A 26,425-nucleotide genomic window follows, 5' to 3' on the forward strand; every position below is an offset into this window, starting at 1 on the left:
GTATAAGAAAATTAATGACGATAAAAAAAAATTTTAGAAACTTTTTGAAAATTTAATAGTGGGACAGTTCAGTAAATAATTTGAAATAATTATTATATAAATTTGAATATATATAATTTGAAAAAAATATATAATTGGACGTCAATAAGCAATTTTGTACCAAATGATTTCTCGGTAACTAAAAAATGTTTTTTTGAATAGTTGAGGGTTGAAAAAAAATGAAAATCATAAAATTTTAAAAATTGTTGATACAAAAACTTTTTGAAAAATCGAGTTGAGTCTTGAGTTTGAATAGTAGATTGCAGAGGGCAGTTTATTAACTTGATTAAAAATTCAAATACATTGTAATCAACTTTCATTGTAATTAACTTTTTACGTTCAAATATTTCTGCAATAATGTCAAGTTACTTTAGATTAATTGCACGGAAACAATTGTAGTTGCCGCAACAGCAGCTGTAGTTGAGGTTACTACAAGTCGGAGTAAAAAAATAACTTCAACTTGGAATAACCACAAGCACACGTGTAGTAACGTCAGTACTATTTATGTAGTATCCTTTACTACATATTGTAGTACTCGCTACTACAATTTTTTACTACAATATTTCCGTGTGGATTCAATTTGACAAAACCGAGCCGTCTTGAAATATTTTCGATAATTAAATTGGTTACTTTATGTTTCGTTGTACAAAATTTCAGTCCATTTTTTATGAATTTGCTTACTTTAAATCTTTAAACTATAAACTTTTTCTCAAGCATTGATCAATAAAAGCACAGAAGCAATTCGTGCTCACACAATTTCCCGAGAAAATTTATTAAAAATAATTTAAAATCTTAAAAGCCATTTTCTGAAAATGACATCCCTGTTGATCGACACATTATTGCTTATTTTCGTCCAATTATACTTGAAATTTATTACAAAAAATAATTATTGTCCCGCCATTGGTCTCGTTACCCTGCATGCACAGAAAAGAAAGATTTCTGGCGCAAGAAATTTATTTTCGTCCCAAGAAAATTTTCGTTTTCAATTTATAATGTGAAAAATTTCTCAGGGCAAGTAAAAATTTTTGGCGCCAAATCCTTTTTCTCTGTGCAGAACTTTCAATAAAAAAAAGCTTTTATGAGAATATATTTAAAAAAAATGTATAAAACATTCATCTGTTAGTTGTAATATATATTTCTTTTATTCTAAATAATATAAAAGTAGCATCCTCCCTCGCTTACTTAACATAAATCAAGAAACACTGGCAACACTCGTTTCAATCGATGTCCAACAAACATCGTTTATTTTCTTGAGGCCGAATAAATTTTCCTTCCGTCTGCACAATCGATCGATCACTGTTTCTATTCTATTTCCTACTCAGCTTACCTACATACGTACTACCAAATGTAAACACTTACATATATACACGTTTAAGTTAAAACCAATAATACTTAATATCAGACATATATGTACATTTTTATGTAAATGCCATTAAGATTGGCCTCGCCTTTACGTGTCGCAGCATAAGCTCCTCGCATGATCATTCAGTTTACCCTAAGCTCTTTCTCGTATAATATTTAAGACTTGTGTCCAACAGACGTCATTAAATACTTCCTCGATCGGTTTAATTCCCGTGAAGATACAGTTTTAGATCTTCTATCGCCGACAATTATTCTTAAGAGCCCACGCGAGAAAACAATACTATGCACGAAATGAGGTCGTGGGAAGAAAATTAATATGATTTTTTTAAAAAACTTTGGAAAAAAATACGAATAAATAAACGACGAAGTTACGCAGTGAATACAAAAGATTTAAATTTTCATTAATTATTCAAATACAGATTTTTTTTTTAAATAAAAATTCTAAGTCGTGACTTTAAATAAATTAAATGTTAGAAACTCTAGTATATTGATAAGATAAAAAAATTTTTTTAAAAAATCCTTGAGCACAAAAAAAAAATGACGGTCATGAAAATATCGATTATATAAAAAGTACGTTGATGAGTACAATCCGGCAATAGAGAGTTTAATTAATCCTAGATCGAGAAAGACCGGGGGTCATCCGGAAACTGTAAGCGGCCCGTTCGCCGCCGACTGTGCTTTACCACCTTCTTCTTCAGTCCATCGTTTCGTATACACCCCGGAGAGACGTGATTGGTAGTTACGATGGCGGATGCGACACGCGAGGCGAACTTCCGGCATGAAACGCCCGCGAATAAAACGAGCTCCGTAGTACGTGCTGAATTGACGACGATGAGACGAGGTCGAATTCAAACTAACTAACTAATGCAAACGTCCAATTCAATATAATTCTTACAGTTTCCGTCAAACGATTTTATCATGAGATTGTGCCATTTAGGATTTCCAATCTACGTTTCATTATTGAATTCTAGATTCGTTGCAGATTCTAACACACTTACAAATCATACTGCATACTTGTTGTAAACACACTAAATTACCTTACGTTCCATTATTTTACTTTACTTTACTCTACTCTACTCTACTGTACTCTACTCACTTGATGATAATTTAACTCTATATAACACGACGGTCACACTTACGGCCTATAACCGGGCGTCCTGAATATGCAAGCTCACCCGGATGCCGCATGTCGCCGAGATGTATTACTGCGGATCTTATAACCCCAACCTCACTATTAATGCCGACATTGAGTTACCCGTCATCCATATTGAAAACTATTTGCATTTAAAATTTTTTTATTACCGATTTTACATTACGCGGCTGAGAATTTTTAAGATTCTTCTTACTAATTATTTGATATTTATAGAAAAAAATCACCCGTCAAATTTATTCATATATTTTATTTAATTATTTTGAGCGGCGTAAAAAAATTCAAATTGTCACATAAAACTTGACAAGTGACGTTAAATTTTAATGGTGACATTAAGAAATTTTTATGGGTAATAATACATATGATATACTTATTTCAAGGTAATGTAAATAATTGTTTTATTTTTAAAATTCACTGATAAAAAAAAGTTTGTACTGCAAACGAAGCCGTCGTTGGCGGAAAGACGGCTGACATTTAGAACAGCGAACAAAACGAATTGATTCTTTGGAAGTCACGATGTCTTTGGAATCAGTGATTCCTTTCAATGACCAAAGTAGTTGTGGCAGACTGCCTTTGAATATAATTTATTTTTACATTCATTGAGAAAAAATTTAGTAATTGATGCGACATTATTACGAGTTGACTACATTTGTCGATATTTTAATTAACAGAGTAATTTAATTATTCCAACGTCATATAAATTTGAATGAAAATGAAACAGTTGGGTTAAATAATTATACTGAATCTTATTTGACGTAAGAGAGGTAAATTGAACCTTTAAGCTCTTGAATGATCATCAAAACTTGTATTAAACCTAGATATACTGGAAACGTGAACTGAACATGGGTGAAACTGAAGACAAAAAAACTAAATTATTTAAAGAGAATTTTATTGCTACTAAAAAATTGTTAAGCAGCTACAAGTCCATGAATAAAAATTTTTACGGTATTAAAAAAATTTAGAGGACATTTTAGACATAAATCCTCCAGATGATTAATTTCCATACAAAAATTTTTATTTATCCTCTTGTAGCTTCTAAATTGTCTGTAAGACAAAAAAAACGTAGAGATCCGTCTCTAGACAATTTACGTCTAGAACGTCACCTACATTTTTTTACAGCTAAGAATTTTTATTCATGGACTTGTAGATTTTTGACACTTTTTAGTTGCAATAAAATTCTATTTAATTAATTTTGTTCTTTAGTTTCAAGTATAGATAAATTCTGTCTACGTTTTAGATGCACATGAGTCTTATTAACGTTTTCGGTACGTCGAGCAGGTTTAATATGTTCTGATCATGATCCAACGTCAAGTAGGTTCAGTATACAATTTAAATTTCAACTGTGGCAAAGTTCAATCTTTGAGCGGGAAGTTCAAATTTTTAAAAATCACGAAATTAAAATTTATTTGGAACATTAATTATTGAAGGAGGTTCGAGCGAAACTAATGAGTCAAAGTAGTGTTTGAATTTTTTTGGTTACCAAAGTCTTCTAATATGGTTTTATAAAAAGATGTGGCAACAGCGCGTTCTAATTTCTTAAGCATCAAATTTAAATTAAAGCGGGAAAAATTTAATTCTTATCTCATCTCTCTTTTTAATGTATTTCTATCTTTGTTTCGTCTCTCAGTTGCTTCCGTGATGTTGCCGAACCCTCAATAATATTCCTGGTGAAAATTTTTCGGAATTTTCTCTGAATAACTCTGAAAAAGTCTTTAGAACTTTAGAACTGAGTTTTTCAGAGAAAATTCCGAAAAATTTCCACCAGGGATGTATCTCTGTCGATGAACGAGATTAAATAATAAAGTTTAACTTCAATTATTTAAATAACTACAGGTAACACTAAATTGTTAAAAATGTTATCATAATCTACAAATATTCAAGTTTATGATGTGTGGTTTTTATTTCTTCAAATACAGACCAATTAGTCCAAATACGGCCCAGTTACACTAAAATCAGATCTCATTTTTCGACCCGGGTCGTCAGCCATAAGTCTGTGTATAAGAACTTTGAAAATGTCATTTTTCAAACTGTTTTTCTAAGAAACTAGACAGTGAATCGTTTTCAAATTTTGATAAGACATCGATCGAGTATTCATTTATATACATACTTAATTTCAAATCTTAAAGTTGAAAAATTCTACCAGCATTAGATTTACTCGAACCTCTTTAAGTTTTTCTCAACAACTAGACGGCAGTATTTGCAGTACTTTTATTTCTTCAGTGTTTAGTCATAATTATTTTTATAAAAAATAATTATGATAATTTATAATCTGCAGTGAGTTGATAAAAATAATGAAATATAAAAAAAATAATTTAGTAAGAAGTCTCTTTAAGTCTTTAGAATATCACTCGCGGATCGATATAAAGTAGTTTTCTCTTTACTGTTACTGTTACTGTTATATCCTGATGGCTGGTGACTCAATAAAAATGAAACAGAGTTTTTAACGAGTGTTGCCAGTGCACTGAAAGATACAAGTGTGTATGGGAACGCAGGATCATCCAAGAGAATCTGGACAACGTAAAATTGTAGGACGTCGAGCTCTTGAAACTCTTGAGACGTCTTTTATCTGTGGAAATGACGTTAAAAAAAAAAGAAGAAAAAGAAGAAGAAGAAGGAAAAATAAAAAATAAGATGAGGGAAAAATAAAAGGAAGCCAGAGTTAAGGATAATGAAAGTAAAAAAATAAGATAAGAGGGAAAATAAAAATCAGTAATAACAAAGACGAAAGTTTTAACGACGCGACTTTGATATGGAGTAAAAAGTTTGGGCCTTGGGTGATCCTGCGTTACCGAAACAATTACAGCTGCCCCAGTATCTCCGCTCAGGATGTCGTCGTGTCACTAGAGGAGAACAAAGTTTACCAATAAAAGCTAAACCATCGATGGTATGGGACACAAAAAAGCATCCGAGAGTTAAGTTCTGAGTCTAGACCTCGAATTATCGATGGTTTTTTTTTTTTTATTTATTTATACTCCTTCTTTTGGCAACTTTCTGACTTGCAAAAAGATACGACAAACTTTTTATTTGATACAAACATGAGGTCTAACTTTCTGAAAGTGGATAACTATACGATTCCGATCAAATCTACCGGTCAATCGACATCCAGAAGAGACGCCAGGGCAATACTGTTTTTTTTTTAAATTATTATTTATTTATTTTCTTTTCATTTATTCATTTTAAGTCGCATCCAGAGGATTACGATCGCTTACCTTGCTTCCGCGTTCATTAAATATTATTTCTACATCCAAAATAGGACCGTATTGCTGTAAAAAAAAGAAGGAATTTTTTTTATTTTTATCGTTTCAATAAAAATGAATAAAATATTTATAAAAATAAAATGAAACTGATATGATACTAAATATTTATTTGACTTGAGCTTGCAAAGGGAATTTACTTTTCAAAATATATATATATATATGTTTGTAAAATATTGGAGTATATGACATTGTTAGGTATCTGATAGAGATTATGAAAGAGTATTTGCTTTAGCTTTGAGTATATTGTTGGGGTGTTCAAAGAAGTAGAGGTAAAAGAGAAACTCACTCCAAACATTGCCCTGAGATCAGGGTCTCTGAAACGAAAAGGTATGTTGCTGACGTGAAGTCGCTTTGGCTGACCCTTGAGGTCAGTTCCTTGTGTCGCTGTCGCCGGTGTCGTCGCTCCCGACGTAACGGGCACCATGCTGTTACTTTCAACTCCACCCTCAGGGCTTGCTTCAGTTCCACCTGAGGCTGGCGCTGGCTGCTGACCTCCGCTATTTGCTGCTGCTGCTGCCGCCGCGGCTTGCACTGCTGCTTGAAATACTTCTGACTGCTCGGCGAATATCGGAAAATAGAGAGAAAATTTATTATTAACAAGTTCATGGTTTTTTATTTTTATAAAAAGTTTAAAATTTCGTTAAATATTTAAATCAACTGAGTCAATTATTAACGTTCATAAAAATAGTAATTTTTTAAATTGATTTCAACTCTTGCGTAACAGTGAACCTAAAGATGGGAACATTTTTTGCGGAACGAAAATAAAAAAACAAAATGAAAAGTAAAAAATCTACTGGATCTAGATTTCTGAAATGTTTCAAATATTAGTATGTCAGCCGAAAATTGCAGCCACCCCCAATAACCCCTAAAATCACTCTTAAACAGTAGAATTTCATAAATTTTTTCATTATCATTGCGCGAAAAACGTTCCGATCTTCAGGTACATGCGTAACATCAGGTGCCACTTTGACCCCAAACAATTTTCAATTGATTTTTTTTAAATTTCATCGCTGGGAACAGGACTAGCCGCGAGATATACGGGAAATTGAGACCTTCAACGTTTCTTCGAAAAATCGACAATTCATTTTTTAATATCGATATATTTTTTGAAAACCCACTTACGGGACCAAAACTACTTTAAAATAGTCTATCTTGGACATATCAATATTTTTTTAAATATTGCAAATTTAAAAAATGGCGCGTATTTGAGTAAAAACATTTTTTTTACTGGAAATTACACAGTTAGAAATTTTGTGTTGAATTCAACACAAATCGTGTGGCAAATGGTCTACATGAATTTTAGTGTTAATTCAACACATTGTGTTTGTGTTGATCTTTAATACAAATTTTATGTTAAATAATTGAACACAAAATCTGTTATTTTGACAGAAAAAATGTGTAAATTGAACAAACTTTTCGTGTTAAAATTAACTAATAAATATGAGCACATAATCTAACCGACTCAAGTATACAAATCTACCCTTAGTACAACTGATGTCAATTTAGCAAACAATTAGTTCGATTTTCAGTGATTTTTCTAAAAAACGGAGCTACGAATTATCCTCCGTAAAATGAGAATAAAAAAAATCATTGAACCTGATCATTAAAATATTCATGTACCTGAAGATCAGAACATTTTTCGCGCAACGAAAATGAAAAATTGATATAATTTGACTGCTTAAGAGGTAGTTGGGGGTGGCCTGCAATTTTCGACTGACATACTAGCGCATGTACGAAACATTTCAAAACTCTAGATCCAGTAGATTTCTTACTTTTCATTTTGTTTTTTCATTTTCGTTTCACGAAAAACGTTCCGAACTTCAGGTACATAAATATTCAAGTTATCTATGATTACATTTAATTGTAAATCAATTATAATCCAAGTTTCCTTGCAGACAATGCTGCTAAAATACTTTGCTCGGTTACAGAAATGAAGAAACGGGCGAGAGTGTTTAGCTGAACAACACAAATTTTGTGTTAATTTTCGAATAACACAAGAAATTTGTTACATTACAGATTTTCTAGTAATTCAACATAAAAAATCAGTTAAAGTACAATAACACAAACGATTTGTGTTGAATTAACAGCTTTCTGTGTTGAAAATCAAAACAAAAAATTAAACCAAATAATTTTCTAATACAAATACACGATATTTTTAACTGTGTAAAAAAATCCAATATAATCGAGGCTGCGGCTCGAGGTATTACAGGATTTATTCGAAGACAAATTTAAAAAACTCTAGGAGTTGGGATCAAAATGTCACTGTATGACATAAACTGACACCTACGTCATATCACCGACATCTGCCATTCAAGGGTTAATATTTTATCAACTAGTTACAATGAAATATTCCAAATACCGAAAGTACAGAATTAAAATCGATAAATTTTTTCTATAGAAGAACAAAACTTTGTCAATAATCATTAATAATTAATTAAAATTTTGTATTTCAATAACAAAAACTGGTCCCAGAATTGAACCACAGAATGAATAGATTGTCGTACTTTTAAATGATAATTAATTAAATATTGTAATTAAAATATCCCAATAATCATGTATGTTAATCGGATTTATAATTGATTAAAGGCAGGTCCTCGATCGTTAAAATGTATATGTGTATGTGTAAATAGACGAATTTAATAATTCATAACCCAAAATCTATGCGAATGAAATTGAATAGATTGTCGAGTGAATTGTGGATTTGAAATAATTAAATTATTGGCAACAGAATGAATTGCTTTGAATAAAGTTTATATTAATACTGAATGATGTTATAAATCAGGTGGTGATCATCAATCTCACTTTGTAATAGTAAATAGTTGTTTGATATTACAGGCAATATAGCGGCAGATGTTGTAGATCGACGTGGGCGCATACTGTTTGATATTCTAACACAGTTGTCTCGTTTCCTATCATCTCTAAGTAGAAATGGGCGCCTTTACGAGCTGAGAATACTCAGGACATTGAAGCTTAGCCAACCAAGAAGCTTACGAACATCCCAGAACTATCGCTTTACGTATTCAACTCCTCATCCTCCCATTCACGATTTCCACGATGTAGTAGATGTCTTGCTACTATTCTCTTCTCGTGTCTTCTCTATTCTACTCTACTCTACTCTACTCTACTCTCTACTTTGCTTCTATGAAAACTCATGTAAATCGGGAATAACTAATTGAGATAAAAAGACAATGTAAAGTTCTGTAAGATAGAAACGAACATGATGAAGAAAAGAAAAAAAAAACAATGAAAAGGTCGGAAAAGTTGTTTTTATATATACGTATTCTTCTTCTTTTGAGTTAAATCCCTAAGAAGACTTGGAAAATTTTTCTATAAGAAAAAAGTTTCAAGAATAAGAGAAAAATAAAATTTTCCGGCTGTACTCGAGGTTGGATGGAAGAAAAAATAAGTTTTCCCGGGATTATCAGAGGAAGTGCAAGGAAAATAAAATAAAAAGAAGTTAAATAAACGGAACGAAACGAAACAAAATAAATTAGAGAATCACGAAGCAAATGTTTGAGAATTATTAGAGGTTGGTAATTCAACCCCAAATTTTCATGAAACTCAAAGTTCGCTTGGTGAGAATATTTCACAAAGTTCACGTACTCTGCCCTCGACACAGCAATTAGAGGATAAATGAAATTATTCCATGTGGAATCATAATTCTTGTAAACTAAGGAGTTTAATAGAGGTTGAAACTCGAAATGAATGAGTTTCACTGGTTTACAGTATATATTTCAAATGTTGGATTAGAGCTATAAATGTTTATCAATATGTTATTACTTTATTTTAAATAAATTTATTTAAAACTTTCCATGATTTATAGACTGTAAAAAACGGGGTAAGACCAGGCGGTGTGTTAAAATTTTCGGTGGGAAATTTCAACTAAAGCAGTGTTAAAATGACACCGCCGAAGGTGTAAATATTCTTTACCGGTGTTAAAATATTTTTCGGTGTTGGAAATATTTTACTTCGTGGATATTTTTACTGATTCGATCACGACACGGAAAAAAAAATAGTAGTGGCTACTCTCTGGGATAGTACTCAGTACTTTTTGTAAAAAAAAAGTTTCAGACAGTACTGTATGCTATCTAGACTGTATCCACTACTCTCAGGATAGTACTGAGTACTATCCCGGATAGTAGTGGATATAGTCTAGATAGTAGTGGATACTATCCCAGAGAGTAGCCACTACTATTTTTTTTCCGTGTACAGTTAAACGGTATTATTATTAATTAATCAAATTATTGGTGATTGAAATGGCGAGCGTAAAATTGTGTGAATTTTAAATAAATTACGTATAACATTAATAATTATTTACATAAGTACATTGCAAAATTTAAATTTCCTCCAGATAATATTAATTAAAATTTTATATTTTTTTTATATGTTGTACATTTTTCTTTTTCTAATTTCTGTACGTGGATTTTTTTTACACCGATTTAACACCGTCAAATTACATCGTCTACACCGGTGTTACTTCATTTTAACACCGCCTTTTTATAGTTTACACTGTAAAAAAATCGTGAGTGACGTCAGTGATCACTGATTTTATTTGAATCCAAATTCACTCCGTCACTCGGAGTTCCGGAGTTTAAAAAAAAATCACTCTTCATACGGAGTAAATGAGGAGTTTATTTTTCAACGGAGTAATTTCAAAGTGATGTAGATTTTATTTAATTCCGCATTCACTCCGGATTTACTCCGCTAATTTTTTCCAGTGTATATACCGAGAAAAGAATGTTTTATATTTATCAGAAGGAAGTTGGCGTAAAAGCTATTAAATATTTTAATATGAAACATTGGGTTGTTCGATGCAAGCTCGGGGAAGGTTCTATGTTATTTATTTTAGTTGTTGTTTATGTAAGCATCCTTAGTTCATTTTATTTTTTCGTATTTTTAATTCATGCTTTTTGCGAATCGCACGAGAATAAAAATATACAGGGAACTTCACTAAAAAATATGGGGTAAAATTACTAAATTTGTATTGTAGAGTTATCACGCTATGGAAATTATATAATTTTCGTTATCTTGAGGGTTAATTACAAAGTTAAATAACATAAAAATGTAAAATAATCAAAATATATTGTGATTTATCAAGTAGAATTGTGAGAAAAATCTCAGAAGATGTCAAGTTATAAAACGTGAACTTTTAAAACGCGAGGTAAAATTAAATAAAGTACTTAGAAAAGTACTTCGATCACTAGACCGTTTCAACGGTGAAAAAAATATGAATTTTACAGTGAGTTGAATTGTAAATTTCAAGTTTATTTTATACGAATTTAATAATATTGTAAAAATTTATGAGTTCAGGTTATATGTATATATATATTTTTTAATTTAATTGAAATTATTTACGATAAAAAGTAAAATTTGTATCTTTAAGCTTTTATGTAAGCAATTTAAAAATTTAATAACATGATCAAACAATTTTATCAGGCTTTAAAACTACCTATGGATAAAGTATTTAAAAAGTAAGTTAATCGAAAAAAGTAATCTACAGTGTAAAAAAAAAGTAACCGGTGTAAATCAACGTTATCACGGTATTAAGGTTATCGGTGTTAAATTTTACCCCGAAAATGGTGTTAAAATAACACTGGTAGCTATGTTAAAATTTTTCCCGGTGTTAAAAAAAAAATATGCCAGAAGATTGGAATAATACTGAAGCTTGCCATCTAATAATTTTTGGACTTCTTTCTAAGCGATAAGTCGAAAAAAATGTATATTTTGAAAAATTGCACCTGGAAATTTTGTAATTTTCTACATGTGCATATTTTTTATTTTTTATAATTAATTTGTTGATCAAGAAATCCAAAAATAGTTCATTATCTATCAACTTATGATACTGAATTTGGCAGACGTCAAATTATTTTTTGATTTTTTTAAAAACAATAAACTATAAAAAAAAAAAATTCAAAAAATTGCACCTATAGATTTTTTAATTTTCTACATGTGCATATTTTTAGATTTTTTTTTTTGGTAATTTATTGGTTGAAAAAAAATCTCAAAAATTTTTAATTTGTCATCTTCAGGATCACTTCAACTTCAGGATCATAAGATCGGAATGTTTTTCGGGCAACAAAAATGAAAAAAAATTATGTGAATATATGAAGGGGTAGTTTCAGAGATTGGGGGTGGCCTGCAATTTTTGGCGGACATTCTAGCACTTTGATTACACCGCTACACCGTTTTCAGGTCCTTTCAACACTCGTTTTTTACAGTGTATAAAAATAACTTTTTCCATAATTACTAGTAATAATTTTTTTTTAACTATTGACAAGTAATAATTTTTCATAAAAACTTGATCGACATTTCAAGAACAGAAATAAAGTAAACCGAGAAGAAGTAAAAGAATGACGTATAGAAAGCAAGTAAAAGTAAAACAGTAAGATTTAACTTGAAGGGAAGGTTGATTGTAACGTCAAATATTTATCTGAGGCCCCGGTTTTTCTTCAATCTTCCTTTCTATATCGTCTTTGTGATATTTTTTTCTTTGTTCAAGTTGAATTTTTTTGTTCATCCCTCTTTTCATGTCATGTTGGTCGTCTCGAAGCGGACAACAACACGGTGAGTGTTTCTACGGTGCTACGTGGCTGGAATGAGTACCGTGAGAACGTTTCTAAGAGAGTACGTGCACTCTTTTTTTTTTGCTTTTATCGAGAGGAAAGGAAATGGCTTCGTTTGTGGTTCCTTCAGTGTACACTTTCAACACGTTCAAACACACCCAAAGTAATTTAAAAAAAAAAATAGAAAAAAAAATCAACAATTCTCTTAGAAATTTTTGTTTCTTTTATCTCCCGAATAAAATCCGATTGCTTAAGTTAACCAACGAATAGAAAATTTTTGGTTAACTTGCAGTTTGCAAAAAGTATTAAAATACTTGCCACGCCCACAGTCTTATAGATATCGGCAAGCTCTCTTAGCAAGTTCTTTTACACTCCTTTTACCTTTTCATACTTCCTCTCGCTACTAACCTACTCCCCATTTCTCCATCCCTTTTAACTCTGAAAAATTTATTTTGCATGCATCGAAACCAGGCAAATTAGCATATACTATATTTATAGTAACCGTGGATTTTTATTGGATATGAGCTCACGACGAGGGATGAAACCCAATTTCAAATTCAACATCTTTGTTAACTTTGAATTTCTTCATCTCTGACAATCATTCTTAATATTTATTCGAAAAATTTTATGCTTTTCCTGTTACATTTCCATTCAATTTCCGAAGCAGACTTTTAAATTTATAAATAATTCGAATGAGCAAAAGAAAAATATTTAAATATTTGACCCTGTGGATCAACCCCAGAACTTTTCAATGTTTTCAAGCTCAGAAAGCTCGAAAAAGTTATTATTTGAAAATTTTTGGGCTCTTCGAAGTCAAAAAATGTTTATTTTTTTGATCAACCGAAAAAAAAATACAATTAGCTAACAAAAAGTTAATTTTTGTCTTGCGATATCTTTGGAACGAATCGACCGATTTGGACTTTCTTGACGGCAATTGAAAGGGCTAATTAAGACTTAGAACTTGATACATTTTGAGGCAAATCGGGCAAGTATTTATGAGTTATATGAAAAAAAACCTAGAAAAAATAAGTTTTTGCATCTCATGGTAAGAAAGCACGTCTCTGATTAGTTATAAGTGACACTAAAAAGAATAAATATCGCGAAGAATGTCCACATTGTTCGGGAAAAATATGACAAACGTACACTTTTTACATATATATAGATATACTATTTATTTGTCATTAAACGATCCACCAGAAAACCCAATCAACAGCCGTCTCGAGTTAAGACAACGGAAAGTCCCAGACTATAGAAAATCATCTTACTGTATTTAATTATAATGTACAATTCACTATATGAACTTTGACTCGAAACTCTAGTTATTTTTTACTGAGTATCGATACTTTGAAAACAATAAAAATAATTTTAAATTATTATAAAAATCAATTAAATCATGTTTAATTGTTTCTATTATTATTTAACAATCTTTTGCATCGGAAATAATACAGGAATTAATTTTATATTAATAAGATTGAATATTATTTTAGGTTAATTAAAAGATTAAATTTAATGTAGTGTCCTTTTTTGCCAATAAAAGACATTCTTTCTTACCATTCGATGCAAAAACTATTGTAACGGATTGAGTAGAAAGGGCTTTCGACACTCGTGTGTTGGCAACACTCGCCTAACGGCTCGTGAACCAATCACACTCGTTGCCGAAAGCACCTTCCACTCAATGCGTTAATATACTATTTTGAAATTTTATTTTTCATATAACTCGTCAACTACTCGACCGATCGACTTCAAAATCCATAGAGATCTAAGTCATGATGATTCCTTTCGATTGCCGCCAAAAACTTCCGAATTGGCTGATTTGTTCCAAAGATGTCGTAAGACAAAAATTAGTTTATACACGTCCATATGCACACAAACATTGACGTCAATCCGGAAATAGTCAGAATAATTTCCTAGGACCTCAAAACTAGATCTGATGAAAACTCGATTTTTGAAAATCGGACCGACACCAGTAAGTTTTCTTTTTTTGAAAATTTTAAATTTTCTCAACGGGAAGTTTAAAAAAAATGTAAAATTATATAAATGACTTACGATTGCCTGTTGATCAACCCCATTTGGAGGAGGTGGTGGACTGAAACTTGTGGCAGCTGGCGCACCAGGCGTAGCTTGATGCTGTGTCCCTTGTGTAGCTTGTATCTGTTGCCCACCAGGGGTTGCTTGCTGCTGAGCACCAGTATTTTCTTCTTTCGAAGGTACTGGCGGAGGCGGTTTCACTTCACCAGTAGCTCCTGCAGCCCCCACAACCCCGGTTACCCCGTTAACAGGGGGTGGAAATACACCCCCACCGTAAGGCGCAGCCATCCCTGTCTGCACCACGTGCTGTAACCAACCAACATAAAATATAAGAATTTAATATTTGTTTGATTCTTTGCTTTTTTACACAATATATATACATATATATGAAACATAAAAATTCTGTAGCATCTGTACAAGACATTTGTGTCTGAATAAAACATTTTAAAGAAAAGGAAAAAAAAAAATAATAATAAAAATAAATAAAGCGCTCGAGGCTTTCGAAGCCCTCAGGGTTGCGAGATATTTTTCTTTCTTGTTTTTTTATATTTTAAGAATTCTCATAGGCTGGAAAATATAATGGCCTGACGTAACACAGAAGTCAGAGCTGCCAATTCTCAATGGAAAAATTTAATTTGCTTCGAGCGATGAAACTAGAACATTTGGCAATACGCCACTGAAAACCTAAGGCTATATAGAGGTAGAGAGGGAGAAAGAGATAAAGAAAGAGAGAGAATGGAGGAAGGAAGTAGTATTATATATATGTATAGTATTTGAACTCATTCGAAAATTCAAATGCGAAACAGGGTGCGAGAGTGAAACACCGGAATCATAACGAATATCCTTGGCTTTCTCTAATCTACACCCTTGCTTCTCGGGTACATTCTAAATCGGTCTCTCGATAAGCTGCGACACGCTGCCTGGCTGTCACAGACCCCCGGGGCTTTCGAGCTTTCTCTTTGCTCTCCACTTCGTCTTCTCTCTTCAGGTACACTCACGCTTCCGGGTTACTATCAACCCCCGAGCTAAACACTACAAAGTGGATAATAACGAAGGATAATTATCGAACTGAGCCAATGCTTACAGCTGCTGCTACCTTTATAATGTATCTAATATTATATTTCAAACCATCTTTACAATATTCTGTACTTTATACCCCAATGACAGCTTAAGTTTTTATTCATACAGTTAGAAATCTTTTGTATTTGTGTTAAAAAATTATTTGGTTAAGTTTTTTTTTGTTGATTTCCATCACAGAAAGCTGTTTATTCAACACAAACCGTTTGTGTTATTTTACTACAACTGATTTTTTATGTTAAATGATAAGAAAATTTGTAACGTAACGAATTTCTTGTGTTATTCGAAAATTAACACAAAATTTGTAGTGTTTACACGGAAAAAAGAGCAGTTGAAAAATTACAGTTTCGTATAGTAGTAAAGCGCTCCGAGTCTGAAACTGTTGTACTAAGGGTAGATCAGTATACTTGAGTTGCTTAGATTATATGCTTATATTTATTAGTTAATTTTAACACGAAAAGTCTATTAAATTTACACAAATTTTCTGTAAAAATAACAGATTTTGTGTTCAATTATTTAACATAAAATTTGTGTTAACAATCAACACAAACACAATGTGTTAAATTAACACTAAAATTTGTATAGACCGCTTGCAACACACGATTTGTGTTGAATTCAACACAAAATTTCTAACTGTGTAATTTTTTTACTCAAATACGCGCCATTTTTTAAATTTGCAATATTTCAAAAAAATATATTTTATGCCAAAGATAGACTATTTTAAGGTAGTTTTTAGTAGTGAATAAATTCTAAACAAATTTTACTTTGGCAGCTCAATTTAAATCGTACATCAATTTTTTTTTTTCAAAGAAAACTTCATTTTTTTTTGTGCAGAAAAAATGAAGAAGTTTTTAATGATGAGGCGCATGTTTAGATAGATTTTATTAAAAATAAAGTAAAAATATTTTTACCTTACAGATTTCAACTCTTTTTTTCAACTCTAAATGATGTATACAATAAAAAAGTAAAGAAGATATTTAATTTGTAATGTAAAAGAAATATTTGAGTTTTGCTTGAAAATCCTTTTTTAAAGAGTTTCAAGTATACTCTAGAATGGAAATGAAATGCAAGTTGAACAAGTAAAAGAAAGGGACGGTTTTGTGAAGAAAAGAGGAGTTTTGTGGGACGATAAAAACGTAGACGCAATGGAAAATAATAAAAATAAAATATAAAAAAATCGTGTGTGACATTTGATAGGGAGAAAAATAGAGGTTATAAAAATTTAAATGAATATTCAAGTCTCTGAAGTAAAGATGGATATTTAAAGAAAAGGAGAAAATAAAATGTATTTTTATTTCCTTTTTTTAATATCACGGTCCAGTCTTAGGGGATGAAGAAATAAAAAAGAAATGTATATAATCATCCTAAGTATTAAAAGTTTTTAAGGCGTGAATTAATAACTTTTGTGATAAAAATAATTTATACTGAACTATTGTTGCATTTTGATTCTAAATAAAGGTCTTGGTTATTAAAAATATTACTCTGTAAAAAGAGCGGTGTTAAAAATGGACTCATTTTAACTCCGCCCGGTGTTGAAATGAAATTACACCGATGTACACTGTGATAAATTCCCAACAAATTTTACTATGGGTGCATAGTAACACCGGACTATAAGAAAACTGGTACAAAATTTACAAGTGTCCCATAGTAAACGTATGCGCATAGGCCACAATTGTGTAGTCTGCGCATACGTTTACTATGGGACACTTGTAAATTTTGTACCAGTTTTCTCATAGTCTGGTGTTACTATGCACCCATAGTAAAATTTATTGGGAATTTTTCACAGTGTAGGAGGCGTAATTCGGCAGTGTTAAAATACCGGTGTTAAACCGGTGTAAAAGCGGGGTAAACTGCGTCCGCTTGGAGTATTAACTTTAAAGATTATAAAACACAAGAAATGTCAGTTCTGTATGAAAATTAATAAAAAATATCATTTATTAACAAGTATAGTGATCGAGTAAGTAAAAATATTCTCAAAGTAAAATATTTTAACACCGGTGTAGAATATTTACACCGGTGGCGGCGTTATTTTAACACCGGGGAATTTTTTTTAACACTGATACAGAATATTTACACCGGCGGCGGCGTTATTTGTACACCGCTTTCGGTGTTAAAATTTAACACCGCTGATTTTAACACCTACACCGCTTGGACTTACCCCGGTGATTTTTTTACAGTGTATTATTATTTTTTTTATTGTTAAACTAATTGATGTGTTAATAAAAAAACAAAATGCGCAAAAAAATAACAGAAAAATTATTGACATATTTTAAATAAACGCTGACTATGACGTAAAAAAATACATTTTTTTTTGTTCATGTAAAATAAACTGACAGAATTTAAAATACTTGGTTTATTTTTGTTTACAAAATATTGGAAACTCAATTTCACCGACTTAAAATTCATAAAAAAAATGATTGACACGAAGAAAAAAAAAAGTTAAATATCAATAGTGATATGAATTTGACAGAATATCAGTTACATTCAAGATTAAAACAAACATTGATCTGGTAGAAAATTAAATGTCAAATACTTTTTTGAAAATTTACAAATTTTAATTGGAGAAGAAGTATACATTTCGGTAGAAATAGTATACTATGTGATAAGAGATGAAAGCCGATTTCAAACTTCGGTGATGTCAGCCCTCAGCATTCGACTTCACCCTAGTCAGTAATCGTCTGAGTTCATCCCTTGCACGTAATATACAAGTTTAAATTTTTTCATGTAGAGATTTTACTTTACATTATTTGAATAGTATCATTATTATAATTACTTTTGAAGTTCAAAAGTCAACAGCAATTAATTTATAAAAAAAAAAAGTATAATAATAATTATCAGAAGTGAATATTTTTTTAATTATCAAAGAAATCTAAATATTTCATAAAATACAAAATAATAAAAATGTAAATTTAAGCGAAGGAAAGTTTCTTCTTTGCAAGTTCAACACTTAATAAACCACCAAAGAAATTTCTTTAAATGTAATAGTCTACTTGAGTTTCACCCCCTGACTTGTAATGCTTTCACGACTTGTTTTTGGCTTTCAGTCTTTTTCTATCCCCATAAAAAAATAAAAAAAAGTGTAACCATACTAAAAGCAAGTGAGGTTGAATGTGAAGAGTCGAGGCTTCTTTGCAAGTAAAACCTTTGGTGTGAAAACCACTTCCACCCTTCTTCATCTCTCCCCTTTTTATGCCTTTTTCTTCCCTTACTTCTCCTTAACTCTCCTACTTGCCATCACCACCATCATCATCATCATCATCATCTCTTTCTTCTCGTTCCTCTACTTCTTTATTTCCCATCATCCCCAATGTTGCGGTAGCCGGAAGACATTACCGCCGTCGCGTTTAACGAAGCGCAAAGTACAAAATTTTAACGTGTAATTGCACAAAAAAAAAAAAAAAAAAAAAAAAAAAAAAAAAAATTACGTTAATGACTGACTTAATGAGGTAGTCGACAGTTTAAGGGACAAAGAAAATAAAAATGAATAAAATAATAAGGGAAAAATAAAATTAAATGTTAAGAGAAAAATGAATAATTGATTGCTGTATTTACATTTTAAATTCACCGATTCTTATATAAAATTTGAAGAATCTTGTAGAAAAGTGAATCAATTGTCGGGCCACTTGAAATGCAGGGATGAAATCAGAGACAAAAAATAAAAAAAAATATTACAATTGCCTAGAGCTCGGCGGGAGCTTTTCTGGTGTCAAGAGTAAAAGTAAGAAAATGGAGAATAGAAAAGAGGCTTGTGAGAGTGAGAAGAAAGCTTTGAAGCTACGTTAATTAAGTCGTCACCTCGTTATACGAGCTCCTAGAGTCTCTCGCGTGCCCGTTAATGATCCTAAGGAGCTCTTCAATATACCGCTTTAATCTTTTTTTCCTTATTCACACAATTTTTTTTTTTGTCTCACTTCGCATCCCTTCGTTATTATGTAATTTCTGAATTACATTTAACAATTATACCAGACATAAAGTATAGCAAATTACTCTTCATTTTATTAAATACTTAAAAACTTAATTAGCGTAATTTTTTTTTAACAAATTTTGAAAAAGTTTCATTATTCTCGAAACGTTAATTTTTTTAAATATTAGGTCGTTTGTATACAAGTAAAACTCATTAAAAAATTTTTTTTTTCATTTTTGGCAAAAAGGAATATCCCCGAAAAAAGTCAAAATATTATTTTTTTAATATGTTCAATAAATATAGCAATATATTAGTAGATGTTAATAATAAATAGCATCATTAATATAATTTAGTAGTAAAAGTATCATAAATTATTTTGGTATAAAAAATTTGGCTACAAAAGTTTAAAAATGTTTGAAAAATTCAAAAATGCGCGCCTCTATTGATCATGCTGTAATATAAAAGCTAACCTTTAAAACAAAAGAAAATAAACTGACAGCTGGTTCAATTTTTTTAGGGGACGCTAGTATCCCATACGAAAAAAAAGAATCGGTCCATTACTGGGTCGTAAATGGCTTCCAAATTTCAAGCATCGGCCGAAGATCGGCTAAATATCGGATGATTACGGTATGCCAAGCATTGGCCAATCGTGGCAATCAATCATCGGCCAAAGCTTGGTTTTTATAAACAAAAAGATGGTGCCAATGATTCACCATGCACGGGCCAATATAGATAACCATTTATTGGCCAATCATTGCAAACCAGGCATCAACCGATCTATGGGAAAATTTCGAAGCTCGGCGACTTTGTATGGGTAGTAGACACATGAGTAAAATAGACAGATTGTATACGTATAGAAAACAGAGCGAGATGTATATGAATGTAAATGTAGACAAAAAAGACAGAAAGACCAACGGACGATAAGTTTTAAGAAAATTCATCGATTTTTACTGATATCTTTTCAATGGAAAAATTAGTTGCTGATATTCAATAGGGTTCATCCCAAGGATGAATGACAACTTCTACAAAAAGAATGACGTGGATTTATTGTTCGTGATGGCTTAAATCCAGGCGACTCACAGACATACATCCTAAAGGACGTCGCTACAATAAACTTTCTAACTGAATTTTTTTTAACTTTGAACAGTTACATTTAATAAAAAAAATCCATAAGTAAAAGTATCCAAATATCATTGATAAGTTTACAATCAACTAATCTTTCGAGTTATTGAAATGACTTTATGCGAGCATCTTACGAAACGGTGGCTATTCGACAGTAAAAGCTTCACATTTGAGGTGTGCAAAAGAATTGCGATACTCTATTACATTCTGCCCTTTATAAATAATTAATATAAAAATTTTTGATTGTACTAATAGTGATAAATTAGACTTTGATACGAAAGATAAATCCATTTTTCGTAATTAAATTGATTAAAAAATTATAATTAGTTGAGAATACTAATGGAATAAAATTTTATACATTACGACTGCTGAGTTTATTATTATTTAAATTACTCCCGGCATTATATGACTTTGTGATGAGTATAAAAAATATTAATTACGTGAAACTTTATGTCATGAGTATTTAATAATTTAATACCATGAAAGTGCACGGAATTATGTGATAATATTCTGTCTGGTTAAAATATTATAATAATCCCACAAAATAGTATTAAAAGTTATTCTCTAGGTGTAAGAATATACGATATTTAAAATGGTTATCGACAGTAACTGGATTGACGATAATATCGAAATTACGAAACAAGATTATTTACGCCGAAATTGAATAATATCTTAATAAATTCACTGATAGCATGACGCATCAATTTAGACGATTGATTCGATAAAAGTTATTTTACTCACGCTTGATATAATACAACTAGGTTAGAGATAGAGTTGAAATTCTCGCGGGTAGATTCCGAAATTGCCCGAGGATGAAATTCTCGAGGCGGCAGAAAATCAAATTAACGGCGTCTACGTTCCGTTGAGTTAAACTGGGGAGCTTTCTAGGTGAGTCTGTGTCTTCTCAGCCCAACAACCCACCCCTATATTTCTCACCCCTTCATTACATCTCACCCCTTATATTTAGTATCCGCGTACTTCTCTTATACCTTCGCTAGCTACCACCTCCAGCTAAATACCTTAATTCGTATTAATGGATGGCCCAACACCCGAGCAAGTCTTATATTTATCTATATATATATACATAGCCTATATATATCACTATAGCTATTTCTCAACCCCTCGAAAATTCTCTTCTATTTCTCATCCCTGCTAAAATTCTACAATAGAAACTCCTCCCTCTTAAACAACCAGCATCCACTTTGAAGCCAGACTGACGAGTTTCACAATCCACCTGCGCAAGACATTGTTCAACTAATTAAAGAGCTCTTAACAACTGGGCAAGAGTTAGCGTACTCTTGCAATAACTACAATCGATACTTTTATAAGCCACCACACTACCACCCATTACTACTATTACTACCGCCACTCTATCCTTGAACAGCAATCTCATCAAGGGAGAATTAATTAAACTGTCGTAATTGAAACTAGATAAAATATTTAACAAGCAATAAAGTATATACATATATATGTACAAATAAATCTATGATATTGAATTGTTCATAAAAATTTTTAAGTAAAACAAAATTGAATACTCGATGACTTTGAAAAGCAAATAGAGGAAAATATTTTTAATTAAAAATCAAAGGGTATATTTTAATTAGTGGCTGAAAAGGCTCATTCAATAAAACATCTTTGTTATTCGCTGATAAATATTGATATAAACCTGAGGTTAAATTCAGTTGATAGGTAGCTAAAAAGAAGGGGTCGGATTATTGAACCGAATTCTGTATTAACAAAATGAACAAAGCCCTCAAACATATAAAGACTACTCTCTTTTCAACAAATCAGCGGCAAGAATATCTACTTTTTTCTGCATTTATTTATTTATACTCAGTCAATATTGTTACTCTTTTGGTAGAACAATAGCTTCGATTATTTACCCATCAAATAATTTCAAGCTGGTTCATCTTTCTCAACTTCGCTATTCTATTGTTTTATTTAGAACAATGCGAACAATGAGACACTGCGTTAATCACCTATGTATTTGCTGTCAGTTATACAAGATATCTCAGCAGATTAAATTTTCATGGATTAATTAATCCACCTTCTTGCTTGTTCATCCCGTTAACGCTGTCGTTGAATTAACAACTTGACAGCTGACATATTTGCGGGATATTTTATCGATAACTATTTTTTTTTCATTCAAGTCTATCATTAATTCTGACAAATGTTTGCTGCGTTATCTCAGACGAAATGAATTTTATTAAAGCCAAAAAAAAACGAATGATAATTATAATAATATTGAACATAAATTTAATAAAATGAAATTAATGAGATAATTATAGTAACATACGTTCATTATATTAATTAAATTACTCAAAGTTTGTCGGGCACGTTTCCGATTTGTGTGAGTAGATTTGAAGTAAGATTTAGGATTGAGATAACGCAGTAATGAGTCGTCTCCAAGCTCGTCTTTAATTCCCTCGAAAGCGCAAAGTCTGTAGTCTCATGGGACTCACCAGACTGCACAAAACTTGTTCTTGCTCTAGCTCTTGCTTTTGCTTTTGCTCATTCTATTCTCTATACTTATATAGAAGTAATACACTGGCATCTTCCCTGAGGCAAACCAGGCCTCTCTATCATCTCGACAATTAGCTATTTACGACAGCTCCCGAGACGGTGGTTAAGAAAACTAAACTTTACGGGAGTTGGTTTGTTACTTTAGAAAGTCTTTCGTATAACCGCGTACCGTAAGAAAGATTAAGTGAAAAAAGGAACAAAAAAGCAGCATTGGAAAAAGAAGAAAAAATGAGGATTTCAAATATCAAGGGCCTTAAAGATCAGAAAAAGTACCTAAGAGTTGTGCAGAGTCCAGCAAACTCAATGAAAAAAAAAAAACTTTTATTCTTATTATTTTTAATAATTTTTTTTTATTCATTCTATAGATACCCTTTTACCTTTGTATAAGTTTTAATACTTTTATTTTTTATCTGCGGATAATGAGAAAAGTTGGATAGATTTTCATTCGGCAATTCGAGACGAGGAAATCCGCGAATATTTAATAGAGTAAAAAAAAACAATGAAGATATGAGGAGCGAACTTTATCCTTACAGAAAGTAAAGCATAAAGGAAAATTATGATATGTATCGATTACGATGACTGGAATATCTCGATTTAATATCTTATATCTTGCACGAAGCGTTTACTGTCACTCCTTCGCTCTCGGCCCTTTCATGGTTTAAATCCTCTACCTTCTTGATAGTAGACCAAAATTGTGAAAAGTATATATCATTTTACAGGAAATTTATCAAGGAATATTGTGCAATATAGTATTTAGTTGATTCATAATGAGATTAATTTAAAAAATTTATTGTCCGAAGCCCACAGTGCGTCAATTGTGGCGCGGACTCGTAAGACACGATAAATTTAAAAAAACATGACTTATCGACTTCTTTTTTTTTTTCCATGTCTTTGTAACTTTGATCACAAGAACTCTATAGAAAATCACTATCGGAATATTTTTTGTTTAATTGTAATCGATGAAAAACGTTAAAACTTATTATTCACGAAAAATTTAGCTGGCATGTTTATTTTTTGTTATTATTTTTTTCTAAATCTTTTCTTTCCATCAACTACTGGTAGCAGCACTAGCGTAAGAATAGAATTGAAAAAAAAGAGCGATATTCCAGGTCAAAATATCTAGCCTTATCGAACTTAAGTAAGCCTCAATCCAGTCTCACTGAGTAAAAAAAGCATTTTGAGCCTCAAATGATGTTCAAAAAGCATCAGTAAGCCTCAAATAATGCTCAAAGAGCCTCAAAAAGCCTCAAATAATACTAATCGAATTTAAATTACATAGTCGAGATGAAGTTCATTTGAGGCTCATTGAGGCTTTTTGAACATCATTTGAGTCTCAAAATGCTTTATTGACTCAGTGAGGCTGGATTGAGGCTTACTTGGGTTCAATGAGGCTACATTGAGGCTAGATTTTATGATCCGGGATCTAAGACAAAAAGGCGGGATATTTAAAAAAATATTAAACTGGAAACAAGTAATTAAAAAAAAAATGAATGATTAAAAATAAAATGAGCGATTGAGGTGTGAAATTTTGGATTTCCCAACATTTTATTTTGAAAATTTATTAAAATTATAGAGTAAAGATTATTTGAAATGTGTCTTAATAATAATTAGAATAGAAAAAGCTTGTGTATTTACGAATGCTTTGTGAAGTGTCGTCGTCCTCGCGTGCAACACGATAAGTAAAAGAAAAAAAATAAACATAATAAAAAACACATTTTTTAAATGTATGTATGTATATATAGATATATGAATGTACAGGGTAATACGATTTCTCCTTTCGTGTGTACACAGATCTTAGTTCGCTGTTTTTTACCCCCGGTGGTGGTAAACCGTGTGGCCTATCTGTGTACCAGCTCGTAAGTGGTACAACTGTGAAAAACTCAACGGCAAATCGACCACGATTAATCCCTAACGTGATAAAAAATATTAAAACACATACTTAACATGATTGCATTTATTTTTTACTATCATTTATTATAATTCATGTATAATTACTTTATTTCCTTGCTGTTTATTTTTTTTTATTGTTATTATATTTGGCGAATTCGTAACCTTTATACGGACATCATTTTTTACTAGAAATACTCGGCGGCAATTTAGAGTAATCCCGGAATCTCAGTTGTGTAAAAAATTACTGTTTTTTGTCATAATTTTTAGTTCTCTCTGGGTAATAAATATACTGCGATTAAATACATTTTACTCATGGCTAGATAATTTTTTATGCTGCGTAAAAAATTATATAATCTGGTGATTCTTTACTCAGCAAACGGACAATAGTTAACAAATTATTGTCACTGTTCAACTTTGATATATCAGTTTTAATTGATGAGTATCCATTTTTACCCTTCAACGAACTATTCTTCTGATAGACATTTTAATAATCTGCTAAAACTGTTTTTACTCAAAGGGGCTGTTCATAAGATACCTTTGCACTTATGGGGAAGAAGGGGTGTCGCTTACTGTGACGAGGTGGGTCGAGAGGTCTAAGGAAATGTGACGTTCGCAGCTTATCAAATAATTTCGCAAATTTTTCTCTCGGTATTTAACCGAGTGGCCCATTTCGCCCCGTATATTTAATTTAATTATATTTTAATTCTTAATTTAAATACTGTTTGAATTTAAATAAAAAAATTACGAAATTAATATTTATTATGTGATTAAAATAAATTTAAAAGAATTGATAACGAATATTAGTATACTTTATATAAATTTGATCAAACACAGGTATTTTTAATCATAAAATGCGCATCGGAATTTAAAAAGTGTTTTATTTAAACCGGCGCTTAAGGAGGGTCTATAGTAATTTTTGTCCGAGCTTTTCTCTAAAACTAAACCTCTAAACGCAAAACTAAGAACGAGGCTCGATGCATTACTCTATGAACTAGCAGCCTACGTTTTGATTTTTGAAAAATATTAATTTGTTTAAGAAAAAAAAGTGGACAAAGTTTCCATATACTGCGCAAGTACAACAAGGATAGTTTCGTTTTTTGACTTGAGTGTGATAGAGAAAAAAATTCAGACTCCTCTTAAGATCATTTCGACCCTTAACACCCCACGAAAGAACGAATTTGAATTGCTTAGAATCAGTGAATTATTATTGAGCAATAATTGTGTGTGATAACTTATTTCTCAGATCTACTGAAAGGTTATAAAATTTTAACAAATTTTTCAACAGATCTACACCTGAAAGTTTACATTCCTGCCCTGATTAAAGGGAAGAAAGTCGTTCTTTCTTTTTATGAGAAAACTAATGATAAAAATTAGCGCATGCGCGATTCATCCCGCAAACAGAGCCAAAAATTTAAACTTTCAGGTGTAGATCTGATGAAATAGTATATTACACACCTAGGGAGGAAAGTAGAACATTCCAACCCAAGTATATAATTGCGTACCCGAGCCG

General features: G+C 31.3%; 1 protein-coding gene across 10 annotated transcripts in view; it reads right to left on the reverse strand.

Moving 5' to 3' along the window:
- LOC130664649 (RNA binding protein fox-1 homolog 2) overlaps window positions 1-26,425 on the reverse strand; it is a 138,654-nt gene that overhangs the window by 85,708 nt on the left and 26,521 nt on the right. For all 10 annotated transcript variants that reach the window (XM_057464671.1, XM_057464672.1, XM_057464667.1 and 7 more), the window contains exons 2-4: window positions 14,418-14,705; window positions 6,095-6,361; window positions 5,761-5,814 (exon numbers count right to left, since the gene is read on the reverse strand). In XM_057464671.1, coding sequence (XP_057320654.1) covers window positions 5,761-5,814; window positions 6,095-6,361; window positions 14,418-14,705 — 609 coding nt within the window. The remainder of the gene's footprint in view (window positions 1-5,760; window positions 5,815-6,094; window positions 6,362-14,417; window positions 14,706-26,425) is intronic.

This window comes from Microplitis mediator, chromosome 3 (genome assembly GCF_029852145.1).
Source record: "Microplitis mediator isolate UGA2020A chromosome 3, iyMicMedi2.1, whole genome shotgun sequence".
Taxonomy (NCBI): Eukaryota; Metazoa; Arthropoda; class Insecta; order Hymenoptera; family Braconidae; genus Microplitis; species Microplitis mediator.